This window comes from Podarcis erhardii, assembly GCF_964252035.2.
Source record: "Podarcis erhardii genome assembly, chromosome: 3".
Classification (NCBI taxonomy): Eukaryota; Metazoa; Chordata; class Lepidosauria; order Squamata; family Lacertidae; genus Podarcis; species Podarcis erhardii.
The window spans coordinates 67,788,578-67,810,132 of NC_138507.1; the positions used below are offsets into that span (position 1 = coordinate 67,788,578).

The 21,555-nt window shown below is 42.4% G+C and overlaps 1 protein-coding gene across 2 annotated transcripts in view; it reads left to right on the forward strand.

Annotated features, from left to right (window-relative positions):
* Positions 1 to 936: 936 nt before the first annotated feature.
* The window catches only part of LOC309337670 (VIP peptides-like), a 42,423-nt gene continuing 21,804 nt past the window's right edge, over positions 937 to 21,555 (forward strand). The window contains exons 1-2 of one of the 2 annotated variants that reach the window (XM_081854404.1): positions 937 to 1,124; positions 7,908 to 10,495. In XM_081854404.1, the coding sequence (XP_081710530.1) occupies positions 1,073 to 1,124; positions 7,908 to 8,434 (579 nt within the window). In that variant the 5' untranslated portion in view covers positions 937 to 1,072 and the 3' untranslated portion in view covers positions 8,435 to 10,495. Of the gene's footprint in view, positions 1,125 to 7,907; positions 10,496 to 21,555 lie in introns of those variants that run through there. The other variant, XM_081854403.1, reaches the window with a different exon arrangement.

The following is a 21,555-nucleotide window of genomic DNA, read 5'->3' on the forward strand; positions in this document are numbered from 1 at the left end:
AGTCTGGGTATTTCCTTTTCTTTAGGGAACAGTGTCAAAAATGCATCTAAAATAATATTGGAAGTTGTACTCTTCATTTTCAGCATTTGTTATACTGCCTATTAGCAATAAGTTCTGTGGAAGGCGTTTAAATGTTCTTTAAAGCCATTAATATTTATTTAAAGCAACAGCCACAATAACATGAACATAAAAAACCCAAACATAAATTCAAACAACATTAGATTAAAGCAGAACAAAATTAGTAGTGCCCAAGGTCTAAAAAGGACTGGATGTGTTTTTTAAAACAAACAAACAAACAAACAAACAAACAAACAAACAGAACAGAACATACTGAGGCAAAGTGAGCTGCCAAAATGATCAGGGCATAGGCATCAGCTGAACCTCTTTGGGGAGAGGATCCCACAACTGGAACGGCACCACCAAAATGGCACCCACTCACATCACCTCATTTGGTGATGGTGCCCAGAGAAAGGGCCTCTGAAGATTATCTTTGGGTCCAGGATGGAATATATGGGAGGACCCTATCTTTGGAGCTTTAATGGTTAGTACCAGCAGTTTATCTTGGGCTGAGAAACAACAAAACACCTTTCTGAAAAGTGCAACACCACACCAAGTTTAGAGATGTCCAGTCATGAATTCCTAACGTACAAACGAGTCGCCCATGTGTGTGCTTTTGCATAGTTAGGAATGCAGGGTGAGGCTCTCTGTGCACAGAAATGCTGGAAAAGGAAAAGTAACTCTCCTCTTTATTTTAGGGATGAGCTTGATCCAATAAAAAGCAGAACACAGGGGGATGAAGTATTGTTCTTGAATTATTCACTGCCTAGCCGAGGAAATGACGAGAAGGAAATCGTCCCCCTGTCTCAGGAACCATGTGGCAATCTAAGATAAGGCAAACAGTTGCTAATTTGAGTATAAAAGCAGGAAATGTGATACACTGATTTCCTTTCATGCAAACAGAACAATCTGAGGGAATATGTAAGGGCGTTCTTTTCCAAGTCAAATTTCTAATATACACCAACTGTTCCACTGTGGATACAATATTTTCATTATTTTGACAATTTTGAATACCATGGATGCCAACAACACCAGTCCTGACAACTTATTGCCGAGTAATTTCTGGGGTAAGTACATATCAGTATGTGACTTATAATTATTTTTATAATCTCTCTGAATTCTGTCTCTGTGATACAATTATGTTGTCCATTAGATGATGTCTTTCTAACGTGTTCATTATACACTTTTTTTATAATATTTTACAGTATATTTTACAACAGGCATATCTGCAAAGATGGTAAACCCTAATATTTTGCTATCCCATTTTCCCTGCCAAGTTTCATTGAATGTGTTCAACATTTTAACAACCATGAGAAAAACTATACGCTATTTATTATTGTTTTGCTTTCTGAGGAAAGAATCAGCCAGTTATTAAGAAAACTTTGTTGAGAGGTTTGACTAAGGATTTTTGATCATTACAACGCTAAGTTCAGAATTACTACCAGCCCTGGTTACATTTTTCAATACTATAAAGAAGTTTTTGTGTGTGTGTGTGTGTGTATTTGCTTGGTTTTGTAGACTGGGGCAAGTTTTTCCACATTCCTGGGCTTACTGGAATCCTCATTACTATTATTCTACTAGATCAACATAGAACATCCATTTCTTTTTCAAACCCCAGGATATGGAAAAAACACAGCCCCTCCCCTGTGGCAATAGCATCAGGCATTCCAGCTACTTTAGCATGAACTGTGAAACGGGAACAGCCTGCCCTGTTTTCTCTTGACATAAGTCTATTTAAGTGTCCAGTGAGATGATGTCAAGAAACATGGGCAGTGTGCTTCCACCATAAACTGTTAAATGATGCTCCCATCCCACAGAGACATTTGTTTGGGGCCCTTATCTTTGTGAATTTCTCACTTCTCTGGTGGCTGCCTCCTTGAGGATAGTGCTTCCCTCATGCAGATTCTCCTTCATTTTGGGAGAGGAGCCCCCCATCCCCAGCATCACATATCCTTCAGGGATCTGGACAGGCCAGATTTAGGTTTGATGAGGCCCTAAATTACTGAAGTTAATGGGGCCCTTTATATATCCAGCTGTCCTTTGTCAACAACAAATTGCAGCTGGTTTTTTTGTGTTAAATATATGCTATATGGCAGTCATGTCCAACCAGTCGATCACGATTTACTGGTCGATCACGGGGTGTCTGTGGTCGATCGCAGTCGATCTGGTGATCCTGATCTATCCCCCCCCCAAAAAAACTCCTCAAAGAAATCTCAACAACTTTGGTCAATCCAATGGTAGATCACTGCCAGTATTTTTATAGTGGGAGTAGATTGTAGTCTCTTGGGAGTTGGACATGCCTGTTTTATGGAAATTTATGGACCTAATAGGTATCTAAAGCCATTTGCACGCTGTCAAGTGCTGGTGGTGGTTGCTCGTGAGTAACCAGGCAGGACTCCATCCTATCTTTTACAGGTTTTATTGGTGCAAACTATTTACAGTGCAGAACCACTGTCCGCCTTAGTCACTTGCAGATTCTGGGAGTGGCCCCTTCCGGCTTCTCCCCCAACATAAGAACTTAGACACCCTAAATCTCCGTCTCCCCTCCTTACGTTTCACCCCTCTGCGCAGGCTGGGTGATGGAAACGGCATGTCTGCTTCCTGGATAGCTGGGCTTGGGCTCTCCGTAGCATCTTTGAGCCCTCCCCTTGCTTGGCTGCCCCCTCCCCCACCCCTGCTCCACTGGAGGTGTGGCTTTCACCACCATTGGAAGAGGCACTGATCCTCAGAAGTGTCGGAAGCTCTCTGTATCCCCCCTGGCTCCCTCCTCTGTTCTGATGGCAGTTCCCTGACACACATGCAGAATGTAGGCACAGTGGTACCTTGGTTTACAACCATAATCTGTTCTGGAGGTCCGTTTGTAAACCAAAACAGGTTGTAACCCAAGGCACGCTTTCACCAATGGGGCCTCCCCCCACCAAAAAAGGGTCATAATCCAAAAAAAGGTTGCAAACTGGGACACACACTTCCGGATTTGACGTGTTTGTAATCCAAAATGTATGCAAACTAAGACGTATGCCAACCAAGGTACCACTGTCCATAGAAATGAGCAAACCAGTGATATTTTAGGGAGCAGGCTAGCAGGCAGGGATATTTACATCATAGGAGCCTACACAACACAAAACACTGTTGCTGTATGTAGGTTTTATTTTATTTGTTTTTTATCTTATATTTTAGAAATGTACATCATTTTTTTTCTTTAATTTTTTGGGGGGCCCCCAAGAGAGTGGGGCCCTAAGCTAAAGCTTGCTTAGCTTATACGTAAACCCAGCACTGGATCTGGAGCAGTTTGAGAATTACTGTCCTAAAGGCATGGGGGTTTTGAGATCAGAGGTATCAACAGCAACTGTGATTATCCTAGGTTCGAGGAGGAACATAGATTCAGTCAGTATGATACCCAGAGAGGCATAGAACCCAAACTTTTAGAGAGTTGGACTAGGACCTGGGAGACAAGGGTTCAAATTCTCACTTGGTCATGAAGTCCACTGGGTGACTTTGAGCGTATCTCTGTCCCTCAGCCCAACCTACCTCACGGGGTTGCTGTGCATATAAAATGGAGAGTGGGAAAAATGTGTTTGTAGAGGTGGATTTAGGGGAGCGCAACTAGTTTGCCTGGACTGGGCACTGAGTCAAGAGGGGAATGCCACAACAAGAAAAGGAAGGTGAGAGGCAGGGGTGGGGAACTAATTTTGGCATTGCACAGGGAATCACTGAAATTTGAAAGCCCCAAGTCCTTCACTGGTATATGCACTTCTCACTTCTCTCTATTCTGCATTCAAGATATTCTGGACTAGGGTAGAGGCTTGTTGGAAGTAGAGCCACACACCCTTTCTGAAAACACTTTGGAAAATACCATGAGGGACTCTCTGCTGAGGGTCTGTAGGGAAGGAGGCAATCTTGCAGATATTTGGGACCTAAATCAGTTTTTGGGCTTGAGCTAACCCTTAATTTCCCTGGGAACAAAACATGCATCTGGGACCTTTAAAGAGGGATGAACCCAGTAACGGAGTGATAGAGTCCAGAGCAATTTACCCACCTGAACAATTAGGAGTTTTGTCATTTTCTAAAGGGTAAAGTATAGGGACGTGGGTGACACTGTGGGTTAAACCTCAGAGCCTAGGACTTGCCGATCAGAAGGTCGGCGGTTCAAATCCCCGCGATGGGGTGAGCTCCTGTTGCTCGGTCCCTGCTCCTGCCAACCTAGCAGTTCGAAAGCACGTCAAAGTGCAAGTAGATAAATAGGTACCGCTCTGGCGGGAAGGTAAACCGTGTTTCTGTGCACTGCTCTGGTTCACCAGAAGCGGCTTAGTCATGCTGGCCACATGACCTGGAAGCTGTACGCTGGCTCCCTCGGCCAATAAAGCGAGATGAGCGCCGCAACCCCAGAGTCAGTTATGACTGGACCTAATGGTTAGGGGTCCCTTTACCTTTACCTTTAAAGGGTAAAGTAGTTACCCATTATTTTTATTTTTGGTGACAAAAGTAGCAGTCAAAATGTAGTGGGAGGAATACTGTGCCATATTCATTATACTAATAAAAGAAATCAACCCGTCATTCACATTGCTACTGAAACCAGCATATTGTAAATGTGCTGAAAATATTTGTTCACATATGGCAGGAAAAGGAAGTTGGAGTTCAATGTATAATGTTAAAATAAACAAATGCACAGCCTTTCTTCTCAGCTACATCTTTCCCAGTCACAAAGCCAAAGTTTTGTTGACCAAATTTTTAATGCATTCTGCAAATGTTACAGGATATTTTGCTGATTGCAATGTCTGCTGAATTTCCGTTTTTTGTAAGGAACACCTGAAGCAACTTGGCTCCACATCAGGCAGCAGGCTTGCCAACTTTGCAAAAGCCATGCTGATTGGTAGGTAACCAACAACTACAGGAAACTGAAATGTCCACCTCATATAATTTTGAATATGAACAAAAGTCATAAATCAAGCCCCACCTAGGTCTGGGTGATGTTATTGTCCCCTCTTACTGTCTAATTGCCTTCTGGAATCGTAATTATTATTATTATCTGCTATATTGCATATGACCACTTATTCTTTATGTGGGGGATAAGAAAGGGTAACATTACAGAAATGGCTAATGACCACTTCAGTACTATAGAAACATCGGTAATAAAGGTAGGTAACTACCTCATGACATAATTAGCTTATTTTAAAAATAATTCTGCTGTAATGATTCAGGTTTCAAATGGTTAAGTGCCTTATTTTGAGTATCTACTGAAACTCTAAGAAAGTAGCTTTTCATCTCTGACAATTTCAGTAACAGCTGTTTACTGACAACATTTATCTTAATCTTCTTCCATCATGGAGCTCAATGTGTTTTTTCTTGTACAGTTGTGGTAGAAGTGTTTTCAAGTGCTGTGAATATTCAATTATGCTTGTGATTTCGCATGTAGCGGGGAGAGAGGGATGCCATGTTTATGGCTGATCCAGACCATATTCCCAGAATGCACTGGGCTAGCTGTAGTGTAGTCCAACCCAGGAATTACAGGAGGAAGACAAGGGGAAAAGCAAGTTCAGGGAACAAGATTACCATTCTGCATCTGCACGTAACTGTTAAGCAGGCAAGTGAGGAACTGTAAAATAAGCCTGCACATTTAGTCAACAGCCTGAGGAGTTCAGGATCTCAGACATTTCCCTGAATTGTCAGACCTTGACCTGCTTAGCTTCAGCAGGGTGGCTGCACGAGCCCTTAGACCCAGCGGCGGAGGAAGCCGCTTGGGCTCCTATGGGCGGTGCGCCCAGGGGCGGGGCAAGCCTCCCATAGGGGCAGTGTGGGGTGCACTGTGGGGCCTCCAGAGTCTGCCTGCCTCCTCCTACTCAGTTGCCCTATAGCTGGAGGGGAGGCAGCGGGCAGACCGTTTGGGCAGCGTGGAGCCTGCGCGCGCCCAAGCCACCATGTCTCTCCCAGAAGAGACGTGTGGCTTGGGTGTGCTGCAGGCCCTGCAGTGAGTGCTGCCCGGCATTTTGTCACCTCCCTCAGTGGTGACACCTGGGTTGGACCGCACCCACCGCACCCCCTTCCTCCGCCCCTGCTTAGACCATTTCCTGGGACCTACCATGTCTTTCTGTACCTAACACCATAGCAGAGCAGCAAAAAATATAGTAGTCAGTTTCTTGTACCTTTAATACTTTTTTAGGACGGGGGAATTTAGCTTGCCATGTTACAGAGCTGCAGCAGCATAAGAAGAAGGAGAGAGTACCTTCTGAAACTTCCCCATGGGAGTTGAAATGATTGGAGCATTGCCATCAACTGTGGACCCAAAACAGGCAGCGTGGTGTGCGGGAATCACAGGGCAAGTTTTTAATGGCAACAATTAGCATCAGCTAATATCAAGCTGTTGCTGAAAGGCACAGGAAAGAAACTGGTCACAAAGACTTTTCCTGGTGCAAAGTTGACGTTTGGTAGTAATGATTGTGGTGGATTACCATGGGGAAGTATATTTTGGAAATAATACATATCACCTTCCTACAACAGCTGTAAACCGAACTGGCCAAATATTTCTAAAGAAATATATCAACACATACACATCCAAGCCTAGATATGAAAAAGAAATGAGCAGAAATTCAAATATATCCAGAAGAAATTTACAGTCAGAGTCATAAATGCCTTCTTTATTGAGATTGCCAATTTGGTTTCAACAGTTTTTGTAGCTACTTTCACAAGGAAACCTTGTGAAATGAATTGTTATGTAAGAGTGGTCATGTAAGGGTTCAAAATCCTACTAAATGTGTTAAATTTCTGGTAATATTCCCCCCCCCCATTCTCTTTTTAATGGCTGTGTGGACTGGCAGGGGTGGGGGAGTGTTGGGCTGTGAAACTGATATATTCATTTATGTAGTTTTCCAGCAGAGGGCAATATACTTACACTATATGGATATATTGATCATTCTAAGGAAAAATTGTTGTCTGTTGTTGTTGTTGTTGTTGTTGTTATTGATATAAAAAGATACAACAATATTATTTTGGTTTTATTTTCTGCAACAGATGGCTAGCTTACTCTCTGCCACACTCTCTGATCTAGAGATGTGTGAAATCGCATTCCTGATAAATTTTGCCACACTTATTCACATGATTTAGCTTTCCTGGAAATTCTTCACATCAAAGGCAAAATTTATTTACCTCAACTGTTAACTGAAGGCATGTTTTAAATGGCAATATTGTTCTTCTAACTGAAGGGCTTGTTCAGCAGAACAGTCTACTTTCTTACGGAGTACAAACTTGATGTCTGTGGGGAATGCCACTGTGCAATTGGACACATTCTCAAAGGGAGGACTGATTTTTATTTATTTCATATTTTATGTATTTCATACAATTTATTTACCACTTGATTACAGAAAAAGCTACAAAGCATTTTTTTAATTGCTTTAAAAAAGATTAGCCTTTACAAAACAAATGAAGGCAAATTTTCTACTTAAACAAGGACAGAGATACATTCAAAATAATATAGTTTGTGAATACAGAAGTTTGTGAACACACTGACCTTATTTTCTTAATTGATAAATAATGTGAAAACTGACCACTAAAGTTATGCAAAATTGAAGTGATAAATCTTGTACTCTGTTTGGTCTATCTCAGTCAGCAGTCTTGAACACACTTCAAAAGTCCATTTGATTTTGGACTTACAGCTCAGTCATCATGCTTAGGATTGCATTGTATATGAGAAGTACAAGCTCCATTGATACACAAAATAAAGCTTTTATCCTCCCACACATTTTAGTAGAGTTGTTGTATTTTTTTTCATTGGAATAGATGGCCCTCAGGGTCCGTTCCAACTCCAGAATTATATGATTCCCTGAAATATTCACCCCATTTTACTTCTTTTGTTTTAGATCATATGATAATAGCATTTTCCGTTTCTATGGTCATTGGACTTGTGATCGGAGGCGTAATCTGGGCATTGCTGGCTTGCCTGTCTAGTCGCAGAGCCAGTGCCCATATTTCCCAGTGGAGCACCTCATCCTCTAGCCGGCGTCCCAGAGCTTCTCGTGGATCTTCTGCCAGCAGGCCAGGATTTTATCGCAACAGCAGCTGCGAACGCCGCAGTAACCTCAGCTTGGCCAGCCTGACCTTCCAAAGGCAAGCTTCCTTGGAGCAGGCCAACTCCTTCCCAAGGAAATCAAGCTTCCGAGCCTCAACGTTTCATCCCTTCCTGCAGAGCCCCCCGCTTCCTGTAGAAACGGAGAGTCAGCTGATTACGCTGGTACCAGCCACCACCACCACACTTACTGGCACCACCACCAACAGCCTATCTCGTCCCGAGTTCCACTGGTCCAATAATAGTCTTCGTGTCTCCAACTCAGCACAAACACCACCTCCTGCTTACGACTCTATCATAAAGGCTTTCCCAGACTCTTGACTCCAATTCTTGGGGATGTATGTATATAGAAAGAATCTCAGTTGTATGATTTTCTGTGGGCTCTGTGAAGACACCTATGAAGTCTACCATTGCAAGGACCTGCAGTGTGGAGACCCAAGTGATAGTTCTGTGCCCCTCTATGATAGGCATTTGCTGGAGTGAAACCCTGATGTCTCTTTCGGCGACAAAGGCCTCTCTTGCGCTATTATTCACAATGGTATGCAACATCACTGTGTGTTTATATTTGCATTGTAACCATTGCCTTTAGTTTAGATGCAGACTTCATCTAGTCTAACAAATTGACTCATTTCTGAAGACACAGAATGTAAAAATAGTTATCTTTGTGAATATCCTCCAGTTAACCTTAAACACAGTGATGAAACTGCTGTTTTTATTTAGGTTTTCTTTTCTTTTCTTTTCTTTTCTTTTCTTTTCTTTTCTTTTCTTTTCTTTTCTTTTCTTTTCTTTTCTTTTCTTTTCTGTCAAAGCATTTTCCTCTGGGCATTTTGATATACAAAGTAAGTAAATAAATCCTACCACTTGTTCATCAGTTGGCCATAAAGGTAAAGGGACCCCTGACCATTAGGTCCAGTCATGACTGACTCTGGGGTTGTGGCGCTCATCTTGCTTTATTGGCTGAGGGAGCCGGCGTACAGTTTCCGGGTCATGTGGCCAGCAGTTGGCCATAGTGCCATGTGATTACAAGATTTACATGATTTTTAAAAATAGATGTAAATAGCTTAGTATTCGTATTATATTTCTGTGGGCTAAGATCCTCGATTTATGTTTTAAGATATTTCTAATTGGAACCATTATCTGATTAAGGCTGCTAGCTTCACATGCTTTCTTAGGAGTAAGTGTCACTGAATTCAGAAAGCTAAACATCAGGACTAAACATAAGGCTAAACATAAGAAAAATCTCCTAGAGAAGGAGTTCCCAAACTGTGGTCTGCAAGCTTCATTCAGGTGCTCTGTGGAGTGTCTCTGCAGAACCCTTCCAATTTGAGTTCTATCGAATTCTATGGAATTCAAAATGCGATAGAGTAAAATGCAATATCAGAAATAAAAGAAACAATCAATACACAGTCAAAAATTGTACAGCACATTACATTTGCAACAACAGGCAGGGAAATATAATTCCCAACAATTTCCAAGTGGTCCAGTCTCAACAATTTCCAAGTGGTCCATGGGGGTGGGGGTGGGGAATGGGAACCACTGCCCTAAAGCTAAAAAAAAATGTGTGCAACAATGTCAGTGTTAACCCCAGGATGAGGGGATTCCTGAGCCAATCCCTCCAATAAGCCTCCTAAGCATGAAATAAAAGAGTTGTGCAAAGGAGAAGTATATGTCAGTCATGCTTCTGCTTTCCCTGTGATGAGTCTTGGTACTTTTATTGGGATGTTGCCATCAAATCACATAATGTTAAATTTTGAGCTGGTTTCAATGCATTCCAATGCTTGCAGGCTGTCAAAGTTTTCAGTTTGGCAATAATCATGCCTTGGATTAACCTCATTGTCTATGATACTGCCACTGATATTATTAGTGTACTTACTGTTATTATTAGTCTACCTAGAAATATATCACAGCAATGAAAAATCCCTGAGCCTTTAATTCTGCTTCCATTGCCTGCTGAAATGAATACAATTGCTGTTCAGAAGAGAATAAGATTTCCTCCAGAATGCATAGCTAAGTTGTTCAGTCTGTGTTTTCGATGATAATGGAAAAGCTCTTTAAATAAATGGGTTTTTTGTTTTTTTAGTATTTACTTCTGGAAATGTTGCAAATGATCTGTATATAGCTTATATAAGGTATTATCTCATGTATAGCATTAGTTTTCATAAGGAATTTATGAGACTGCATTATGTACTGTGTTTTCCTGCTATAATTTACACAGGATGCACAAAGGAATGTTTTGTGTGTTCAGGTCAGGGAAGCTGAAATATGAATCCTGTGGTTTGTGGTCAGTTGCTTGATGGTATATATTTAAAGACTAGACAAATCTCTTTTTTATCGGCATGTTGGAAATGTTGGGATTTAAATAAAGTCATAAATATTGCTCTATGTTATATTTTTGGTTATTTTAAGAAATATTCCAATTTATACCTGAAATGAGTTTTCCCCTTACTGCATGCCATCAGATTTGTACCCTTGAAAATCTGGTTACAACAAAGCACTGATTCTTTATTTATGCTGTAGTTGAGAACTTGGAGACCGATAAAGAAAATTCCCCAGCAGGACCTCTTTTCTGCTCTTTAGCACCATTGATACTGACAAGCTATTTGTGCAAATTCCCTTGATTAATTCTCCTCCTCCTTGGCAGGAAGGCCCTATGGCAAGTGAGCTACCTGTTCCCATCCCTACCTGTCTCTGTTTCTTTTGACTTGTTAGGAGGGAAGAGACGGCTCTTTTTTTTATTATTTAATACATGTTAAGCTGTAGAAAGAACAGACTTGGTACCCACAGGCATTCACCAGGGGGCGGGGTGTGTGTGCTCCAAGTAAAGAGCCCTCCCTGAGGTTTCTGCATAAAGTAATTTCTCTTTCCCCTCAATTTCTGTCCCTAGAAGGTGTGCTCTTTGGGCTCGGAAAAAGTTTTCTGTTGTTTTCTACTTTCTGCATGCTTCACTTTTAAAGTACAGTGGTATCTTGGTACTCAAATGACTTGGCTCCCGAGAAAACCGGCTCCTGAATGCCACAAACCCAGAAGTGAGTGTTCCGGTTTGTGAACGTTTTTCGGAAGCCGAAAGTCCAGCACGGCTTCCGCAGCTTCCGATTGAGTGCAGGAAGCTGCTGCAGCCAATCGGAAGCAGTGCCTTGGTTTTCGAACCATTTTGAGAGTCGAACAGACTCCTGGAACGGATTAAGTTCGAGAACCAAGGTACCACTGTATCTCTTCCCTCCAAATCTGTACTGCTCCCCTGGCTACTTTATCCCTTCTACTTTCTCCTCCACTTTATAGTATGCCAAGGAGGAATAGGGCCCCCCTCGACAGATGTGAAGCTGCATGGAGATGTGGGTCAGCTGTGTCAAGCCTCTGGCAAGTTCCAATTGCAGCTAGCTGTGTATAATCTTCCCAACTACAAGGGAAGTCATTATAGCCTATTTAAATTACAGAAAGTATAACTAAATTTGCACAAGTATGTATAAATTGAGGGACCGCGGGTGGCGCTGTGGGTTAAACCACAGAGCCTAGGACTTGCTGATCGAAATGTCGGCGGTTCGAATCCCCGCGGCGGGGTGAGCTCCTGTCGTTCGGTCCCAGCTCCTGCCCACCTAGCAGTTTGAAAGCACCCCTAAGTGCAAGTAGATAAATAGGGACCGCTTTCTAGTGGGAAGGTAAACGGCGTTTCCGTGTGCGGCACTGGTGCTGGCTTGCCAGATGCAGCTTTGTCATGCTGGCCACGTGACCCGGAAGTGTCTTCGGACAGCGCCGGCTCCCAGCCTCTTGAGCGAGATGAGCGCGCAACCCTAGAGTCGGTCACGACTGGCCCTGACGGGCAGGGGTACCTTTACCTTTACCTTTATGTATAAATTAACATTTGCATATTTCTGGCAAATCCATGTCATATTTTATGGGGGTGTATTTTCCCTTTCTTAGTGAGGGTCTTTCCCACAAAATTATTAGGGCTTCAATAGAAGCAGGTACAGTGGTACCTCGGGTTACATAGGCTTCAGGTTACATACGCTTCAGGTTACAGACTCCGCTAACCCAGAAATAGTGCTTCAGGTTAAGAACTTTGCTTCAGGATGAGAATAGAAATCGTGTTCCAGTGGCGCGGCAGCATCAGGAGGCCCCCATTAGCTAAAGTGGTGCTTCAGGTTAAGAATAGTTTCAGGTTAAGTACGGACCTCCGGAACAAATTAAGTACTTAACCCAAGGTACCACTGTATAGGGAACTCCCCAGAGGACCTCTGGAAATGAACTAGATTCAGTCTCTGGGGTGGACCATCCTAATTGTTCCCCCAGGTCTGCAGTGAGGAAACACCTCTCCACATCTAATCCAACCCCTTTTCACACCCTTGGCACAAAGGACTTCTTAACCTATGTACTGAATTCTAACAGCTTATTTTAAAAGCTGGATGGTGTTTTGGGGGCCACCTTTGGGGCCTGGAAGCAAAGGCAAAGATTTTCTTTTTTAAAAAAGGAAGGAAAGAGTGATGCAATAATTTTCTTCTGAACTTTGCAATCTAGGGATTTTAAAATAATACAGCACTGATGAAATACAGTACATAACTTCCAGACATACATACATAATCAGGCACAATGGCTGCTTATATTTCTATTGGTAGCACTTTATTTCAATTACTTTAAAGCCACAATAGCAAAGTACTTATTTCTCCATGCACACATAGACATTGTTCAGGGACAGTAGCGTTCCTTTATCTCCTTATAGGAGCAGTCAGTGGTACAGCACTCTTCTCCAATGCTCCCAGAAACACCTCCTGCAGGAGAATGGGAGATCTATATTTAAAATATAGTATTCTGAAAGCTGAAGTCACTCTCTCGTACATGCATCTTTCAAGCCTTGTGTACAATTGGCCAGAACTATGGGGCTTCCTTCAAGTAGAGAAGTAGTCCTTCTCAAGTCTACTAGTCACTGCTAACAGGACTTGATCCTATCATTCCTATTTTCCTTGCCTTACAAGTCAACATACAGGGGGGTGCAGAGCAAGTGACCAATAATCCAGGTTTCGGACATATGCAGGGTGTCATCCTTAACCTATTCTGTTACCCATGGAGGTAAGTTTCATAGAATCATAGAATCATAGAGTTGGAAGAGACCACAAGGGCCATCGAGTCCAACCCCCTGCCAAGCAGGAAACACCATCAGAGCACTCCTGACATATGGTTGTCAAGCCTCTGCTTAAAGACTTCCAAAGAAGGAGACTCCACCACACTCCTTGGCAGCAAATTCCACTGTCGAACAGCTCTTACTGTCAGGAAGTTCTTCCTAATGTTTAGGTGGAATCTTCTTTCTTGTAGTTTGGAACCATTGCTCCGTGTCCGCTTCTCTGGAGCAGCAGAAAACAACCTTTCTCCCTCCTCTATGTGACATCCTTTCATAACAGGTGTAAACATGAGTAGATTTTCCCCTCCTGTGAGACAAGATTGACTCAGGGGAGCCACGATCCTGTGGATTTACGCAAAGCTCAGGCTATGTGAATCAGGGATCTTGGCAAGGTTAGTGAAAATAGCTGATATTTAGGGCTGATCCTGCACTTGTTTACTCAAACTGAGTTCAGCGTGGGGCTTCCGTCAAAGTAAGCGTGCCTAGATTGTCAACTTTAGAATCAAGCAGTTTTGTTTGTAGCCATTTGTGAGTTTTATTTGAATTTTAGTGTTTTGCTTATTTTAAATGAGAACTGACCAGCTCTTGGTGGATTTTATGCATTGATACCTGGCCACTGTTCTGAAATAACTGATCAATGAGTTTGAGGTATAGCTTATTAGCTCCCCAAACTTTCCTATGTAAAGTTTGATGTTTACTATTCTCCAGATATTCTCTGCCTAGTGAAAGCTTGCTAGCTAAGTAAATTCTTCTTTACCATGAAGAGCTGAAAGTCACTGAGAGCATATTCAAAATGCAATAAGAAGCTAATCCATGAAATAAAAGGTAATCAGAAATAAAAGGTAATAAAACAAGGAACAAGGAACAAGAAATAAATTTGAGTTTGGTAAAGCAATTATAAGCAAATTATCTGTGGTAGGCAACAGAAAACATACCTGCGCATAGGTTCTTAACCAGCTCAGCATAGTGAGCTCCACATTCCTTGATACGCTCATCATCAGGAAAGCCATCAGAAAGAGAAAGGATTAGTAGGAGAGGAAGAATAATGGTCCAGAGCGCCATGGCAAATTTGACCTGTAGGAAAGGAGAGAGAAGTCAGATGTGAGTAAAATAAGATTGAGCCTTGATTTCAATTCTTCTGAATCTCATATGCCTTAAGGATAGTCTGTCTGTCATTTGGCTTTGACCATGGAAGGCAAATCTTCATATCTATAAGCAAGGCATTTTTAACTCAAAGACAGTGACATGCTCAAGGTCATCTGGTGAGCTTGCCTGTGAGTGAGATTTGCACTATGGCTTCCCATGTTCAGATCCGGTCCTCAGTGCACTACATTATCAATGATCAGATGACAGCTCATGTGTCTGATCTGGTCTGCCAAGCTTTCTTCTGTGAATCCCCAGCCAGACCCTTAACCTAATTTGGCAGAAATGGCCTAAAAGGGTAGAGCACACCTGCACAACCAGAGTGATTTTCATCCCCACCATGCAGGTGGGTTGGGCAGGAAGGTCTTGGCCTTTTTGCCAAATCTCAGCACCACAATGGAGACAGAGATCACCCCTCCCCTTTCTCATCAGTTGATTGACCTGATGACTTGGGAGAGGTGTTGTTTATCAGCTACACCACAGAATCTGATACACAAGAAGAAATCAGACTTCTATCTGAGACAGCATGAAGAGAAGGATTCCAAACTGCCCCAAGAAAAGTGATCTGGAAATGTAACCACACTGTCTCCCGTCCATATTAAAAACCCAAGGTTGAGTGCAAATGGCACAGATTGGCTTAAAGCCACGCGTCCTTGGCACCATCCTGGCCAGCATTTTTGCAGGTCTAGTTCACTAATGGCCTGGTCTGATGTTATCTGGGAGCCACAGGAGGAACTGCAAGACAGCTTCCTCCAGTTTTAATGGGGCAATAGCAGGAACATTCACTCTGGGGGCCACAGGAGGAACTGCAAGACAACTTCCTCCAGTTTTAATGGGGCAATAGCAGGAACATTCACTCTGGGGGCCACAGGAGGAACTGCAAGACAACTTCCTCCAGTTTTAATGGGGCAATAGCAGGAACATTCACTCTGGGGGCCACAGGAGGAACTGCAAGACAACTTCCTCCAGTTTTAATGGGGCAATAGCAGGAACATTCACTCTGGGAGCCACAGGAGGAACTGCAAGACAACTTCCTCCAGTTTTAATGGGGCAATAGCAGGAACATTCATTCCTGCTAGGGCACATTGTTCTAAAGGCTTCTGGTCCATGGTGTCACAAAGAGTTGGACACGACTAAATGACTAAACAACAAAGTATACATAAACATACTTGCCTCACATGATTGTTCATTGTGCTGGGGTAAGAATGTCCCCCACCATTGCCTCTCTGTCACCACTGTTCCCGTCATCAATGCATTGTGGTGGGATGGTCTGATGAGGGGAGTCTGTCCTGCATGCATAGGCTCCCCTGTAAATTAGCACCTTGAGGAATCAGACTTAAGCTTGAATCCAGTACTTCTGTCCAGAAATGCACCATTATTTTTTTTAAAGGTAAAGGTACCCCTGCCCGTACGGGCCAGTCTTGCCAGACTCTAGGGTTGTGCGCTCATCTCACTCTAGAGGTCGGGAGCCAGCACTGTCCGCAGACACTTCCGAGTCACGTGGCCAGCGTGACGAAGCTGCTCTGGTGAGCCCGCGCAGCACACGGAACGCTGTTTACCTTCCCGCTAGTAAGCGGTCCCTATTTATCTACTTGCACTTTGACGTGCTTTCGAACTGCTAGGTTGGCAGGCGCTGGGACCGAGCGATGGGAGCTCACCCCGCCGTGGGGATTCGAACCGCCGACCATGCGATCGGCAAGTCCTAGGCACTGAGGTTTTACCCACAGCGCCACCCGCGCCCCTCATTATTTTTTTTACAACTCCATAAAACATGCATTAAATCTGCCTTAATTCTATTTTAGCTCCAAGACAATGCATAGAATCATAGAACTGTAGAGCTGCATGTTTTCGACAATTTTTTTACTAATGCTGTGTAGAATTAAGTACCATTTTAATATTGTCTTTCAGGTTCACACCGATAAGCATTTTTGGAATGTTTTCTAATGCCCATGTCCATTCTACTTTGATGATTGTTAACCCAATATTTGCTAAATCCCATTCCCATTTCCTTTTATATGAAGGGTGAAGAGATTCTTTTGTATATATTGAGAGTGTTATTACTTTGCTTTTATCATTTCACTTGAATGCTGATTCCTGGTGTTAAAACAGCACCCTTGCAAGGTTTCTTCAGTAAGGGCCAAGCAGAATCCATCTCCTCTGATGCCTGTTTGCACTTTTCACATTTCCCTGTTTCCTAAACAGAAGCCTGGTGACCTATCTCATAATGATCATTTGCATTCTGTGAAAGAAGATGAATGATTCCAGCCGTATCTGTTGGAATGTTGACCTTTCATTGGTAAAGACTTTCAACCCTGCTGTTCAGACACAGACAACTGCTCCTACTTCATGAAATCAAATTTTTAAAGTTCGCAAGCAAATCACCACATGTTTTGAGTCATCTCAGTATCTGTTTTTAAGTGTAAAACGAAAACTGTATTTACTGGAAATGTCTGCTCAGACTTGTAATGACACATGCCAGATCCCTGGTCTATAGATTACTTTATGAGATTAGAAGATGCTAGTGATGCAAATCAGTTTCTAGAGAAATGAAAGAAACAGGAATGGGAAATGTATCTCTGGCATAGCATGTCCAAAGGAAACAAAATTAATACAGCTGATGCATCTCATACAAAAGGCACCCCCCCCCCCATCATTGACTTGATAACACCATTTTTAACCAATGGCTGATAACTGAACTGCTATCAAATTTTGGACTGCAAGCCCTGATATGACTAAAAATTTTGTAAGCTTGCAACTAAAGTGTAAACTGGTTGCTGATTAAGGATCTTGCCTTTTCGGTGGTGGTATGTTGATTCTTCCATTGTTACAGTATTTGCAAAAATCTGAAACCTATTTGAAAAAAGGGAACCAACTCAACCACTTTTTTCTTTCAGAAATGGATGACTTGGGTCAATTTGTACATTGCTTTTATGAAGTGTGTAGATGTGGGTGCAAACATGATTATACAAGGAATAATTCCAACTAACATTTCATCCAGTCCTGCTTAGTAATGGCAGAAAGTGAGTTGAGGCAGTGTCTGACAAACAATATTTGTGATTATTCCAAAGTTTTGAAGGGAAACTCATACCACCATGGGTATGGCACATGCACACACAGAGTTTTTAAACAGGGCCATTGAACAGTTAGTAAATATAGTTAAAGTTCAATTGGTTGAAAGCAAAACAAAACCCCATTGTAGGACTAGCTGGGATTCCGAAGCAAAATGACTATGTAAAATGCCATTTGGTTCAAGAGCAAATGAACTGTCCTTAAATGCATGCAGGAATGTATTTATGTGACATTAAAAGGAACCCCGAACAGAGAATACTTTGACAACTATAGTCCTTTACATTGTTTCCACATGCCTTGAAAAAGTATCATTTCTAGCAAAAGAATTGATCTGAAAATTTTATTGGTTTGCTTTATTTGAATAGCTCTCAGACAATCGTTTGTTAATATGGAGACACTATTTTTCCTTTCCGTAATCCCATGCTGCATACCACCCAGAGACACAAGCAGCTATTTTACAAATCATTCAGGTTTCCATGCAAAATCTAGTAAATCCATGCTATATGAAACAGCAGCCAGAAAACATCAAGGCCCTTGTGTAACATCAGCCTGTCCTCCATTCTAATTCTGCTCATGGCTAAATGTTATTGTGCCTTTGAGTATATTGCTGCTGGCCACCTCAATCTCTGCCAAGAGATGTCCGAAATTCCAGGAGTCTTGGCACTTAACCAGGATTTGTATTCCTTTGGAACAGAATAGCTATATATAATGCAATGGATTAAGTCATAGCTGATATCTCCGTCTTGAAATGCTACTGCAAGAAGTGAAGTTACAGAGAACCAGGCAGGGGGCCTTCTCAATAGTGGCACCCACCCTATGGAATGCCCTTCCCTTCAGATGTCAAGGAAATAAACAACAGTCTGACTTCTAGAAGCCATCTGAAAGCAACGCTGTTTAGGGAAGTTTTTAATGTTTGATGTTGTTGCTTTTTTATTATTGTTATTGGTGTTCTGTTGGGGGCCGCCCAGATGATGATGATGATGATGATGATGATGATGATGATTACTTAGTATGCTGTTAAAAGTTCTAATGTCTTACTAGGGTGACTGCTTAAGAGTTGCCATGTGTCCCCTAAAAAAGATGTGCAAAACCTCTGCAAATTTAGAATTACTGTTACTTACATAGAAATACAGGACATCTGACCACAGTGAGGTAGGGATGTGACTTACCAAACTGAAGTGGATTGGCTTGGTGGCCTGTGTGTCACTACTCAAGTGTGCTGTCCAGATATTACCTGTTGATGAACAAATTCAATGCCTCTGCTGTACCCTCATTTTTTGGTCTTTAAACTGGACTTTTAATGGAGAGTCCTTCAAATAGAGGACTATCAAGTAGAAGAAATGACCCTCTCGCCTCTTACTTTCCATGATGCTGTAATAAATAAGGAATGTTCATAAGGCAAGTCACTTCTTGAATGACATGCAGTTACCATCCTCCCATTCCTTTGTTTATGCAGGTGTCAAGAACCTTTGGCCTGCCAGATGTTGCTGAGCTACAACTGCCACCATCCAAGGCCACTGCCACCATCCAAGGCCATAGCTGTCAACTTTTCCCTTTTCTTGCGAGGAATCCTATTCAGAATAAGGGAATTTCCCTTAAAAAGGGGAAATGTTGACAGCTATGCACTGGTCATGCTTGCTGGGGCTGATGGGAGTTTTTGTTCAGCGTCATCTGGCAGGCCAAAGGTTCCCTACACCAATGTTATTGTTTCAGAGCTCAGGTGAAAGCCTTACTCCATTGGTTTTCTTACTTCCGCTTCATTGACTTAAATAAACCAGAACATTCTCATTTGACACGATGATTATCATTCAGTAGCATGACACGTCATTTATTGCAAGATGGTTAAGGAAGAAGAAGGTCACTACAGAGAAATCTTGAACCGTACATTAACTCCAGGAAATAACTGAAGCCAGTGAGTAAAGCATAATTCATGGATGTCCTGTATGCTGAATTGTGCTGCCCTCCACAGTGCTCTTATAGCTCCATCCCTGGATGAAAAAGAGGCATGTATCAAAAAGTTCACAAACAGAAGGAGTGCTTTGGGTAAATACAGTGGAGCAAGCAACATAAGCCTTCCCAGCTCACTTGCTATTGTTTCTTTCTTTTATGCTGTTTGGTGTGTGACATCTCAGGTATTAGAGAAATTTTCCCTGACAGGGACTCGGGGGACTTAGAGCAAGAAAGTCTTCACCTGCTCCTGGAAGGATGAGAAAGAGGGAGTCAGTCTAACTTCTCCAGGGAAGGAGTTCCAAAGTCTGGGAGCAGCCACCAAAAAGGCCCTTTTTTCCACATCCCTATCAAGCGTCCCTGAGGGTGGTGAGAACAAGAGAAGGGCGTCCTCCAAAGATCTTAAACCCTGGGCAGGTTCATATGGGGGAACATGTTCTTTCAGATAGCTTGGACTTAGCAAAAGAACATAAGTAGAGTGGCCAAGCAGATTCCATTGGGAAGGCCACAAGCGGGATATGAGGGCCACAGCCGGAATACTGCTTCCAATTCTAGAGGTAGTATAGTTATCATTTACTAGCAGCAATTGATAACCCTTATCTTCCATAAATTGATTTAGATTCCTTTTAAAATCATGTAGTTTAATGGCCATCACCATATATTGTAGAGGTTTCGTCATAATATTTTTTATTAATTTTTCATTAATACAATACCAAATCATAATTCAATTTAAAAAGCCAATTGTCAGATTCCAAATTAAACATTTTGGTTGACTTCCCATGTTCTGATTTTAGGAGATTTTTAGGAGATGTTGATTCCTTGTTCCCACTCCAATTTGCTTATTTAATCCAAAAAATACAGTTCCGGCGTTGATCCTTTATTTTAACAGCCACTGATGTGTTGACTTTTGTTCGTATTTAATTGTTCTATATCCTTTAATTTGCAAGAGGAGTTAATACCTGGTAACTTTCTGTGTGGAATTTTTTAAAAAAACGTTCAACCTTCCTTTCTGGTTGCAATCAGTCATTTTTGGCATCCCCCCCCCACTCCAAGGACTCAATTTTACTGCATAGAGACCTTTCACCATCATGCTTTTCTTAAAACTGAAAGTGGTCTGACGTCTGACCATTACTCCAGGCAGACTTCCAGCGATTTCTTTGAATACTTTCCCATCCGATAACAAGCTGATATCTCGCCAACACCATAATAAATCAAAGTTAGAGTCCTCCGTAGGAGGGTATTGCCACAGAACATCCCAATATTTTCCACACAGTTCCATTCTTTCAATTAATCCATAAGCATTATAAAGTTCTTGTTGATTTCCTCCATTAATAATTGCTATCCATTAATAATTATAATCCATTAGTAACTAACTTTTTTTTCTTCCGTGAAGAGCTGCCAAATCGTAAAACAGCATAGTGAATATATAAAGACAAAACAAAGGGTTCTCTCCACCACATACCAATCCAATTACGACAAAAATCTTTTCCAGATCAAGACCTTGATCCTCGAGTCCTCCTTCACTCGGTGGCTGATTCATTTAGCAGGTTAATTTGTCTCCTTTTTCCAGAACATGCCAGTTTCTTAAGTCCAAATTCTGATATATCTTATAAAACAAAAGAATCTCCATTCACGGTGACCACGTTGGAGAGTTTCCGATGTGTGAGGAGGCTATGCACTCAGCGTCCCCTCCCCCCTGCATTCTGTAGGAGTGGAGGCAGGTACCAGACGATCTGTGAGTGAAAGCAGTCGGGGGGGGGGGGCTTGCAAGGACAATTACTCTCAAATTATCCTTAACTGGCTGCATGCCTGGGGTCTGCTATCGTAGGAACCGTGGTTCACCACGGCAGCAAAAACTGGAAGCCCTATTGTGGAGGTTTTAAACTGTATTTTTCGCTCCATGAGATGCACTTTCCCCCTCTTAAAATCTAAGGGGAAATGTCTGTGTGTCTTATGGAGCGAATGTGTGGTCCCTGGGGCTGGGAGGGGGGAAGCTGGGCTTCCCCCACTACTAGCCCTGCAAGCTCTGGGAGCAGCTCTGGTGTAGCCCGCGAAGCCTCTGCAGGACAGCGGGGAGCCTTCATCCCACTGCCCTGGGGAGGCTTTGCGCAGCTAACCCTGGCTTTTGTGGGAGGTGGGGGGAAGGGACAGAGCGAGGCTTTCTCACTTCCCC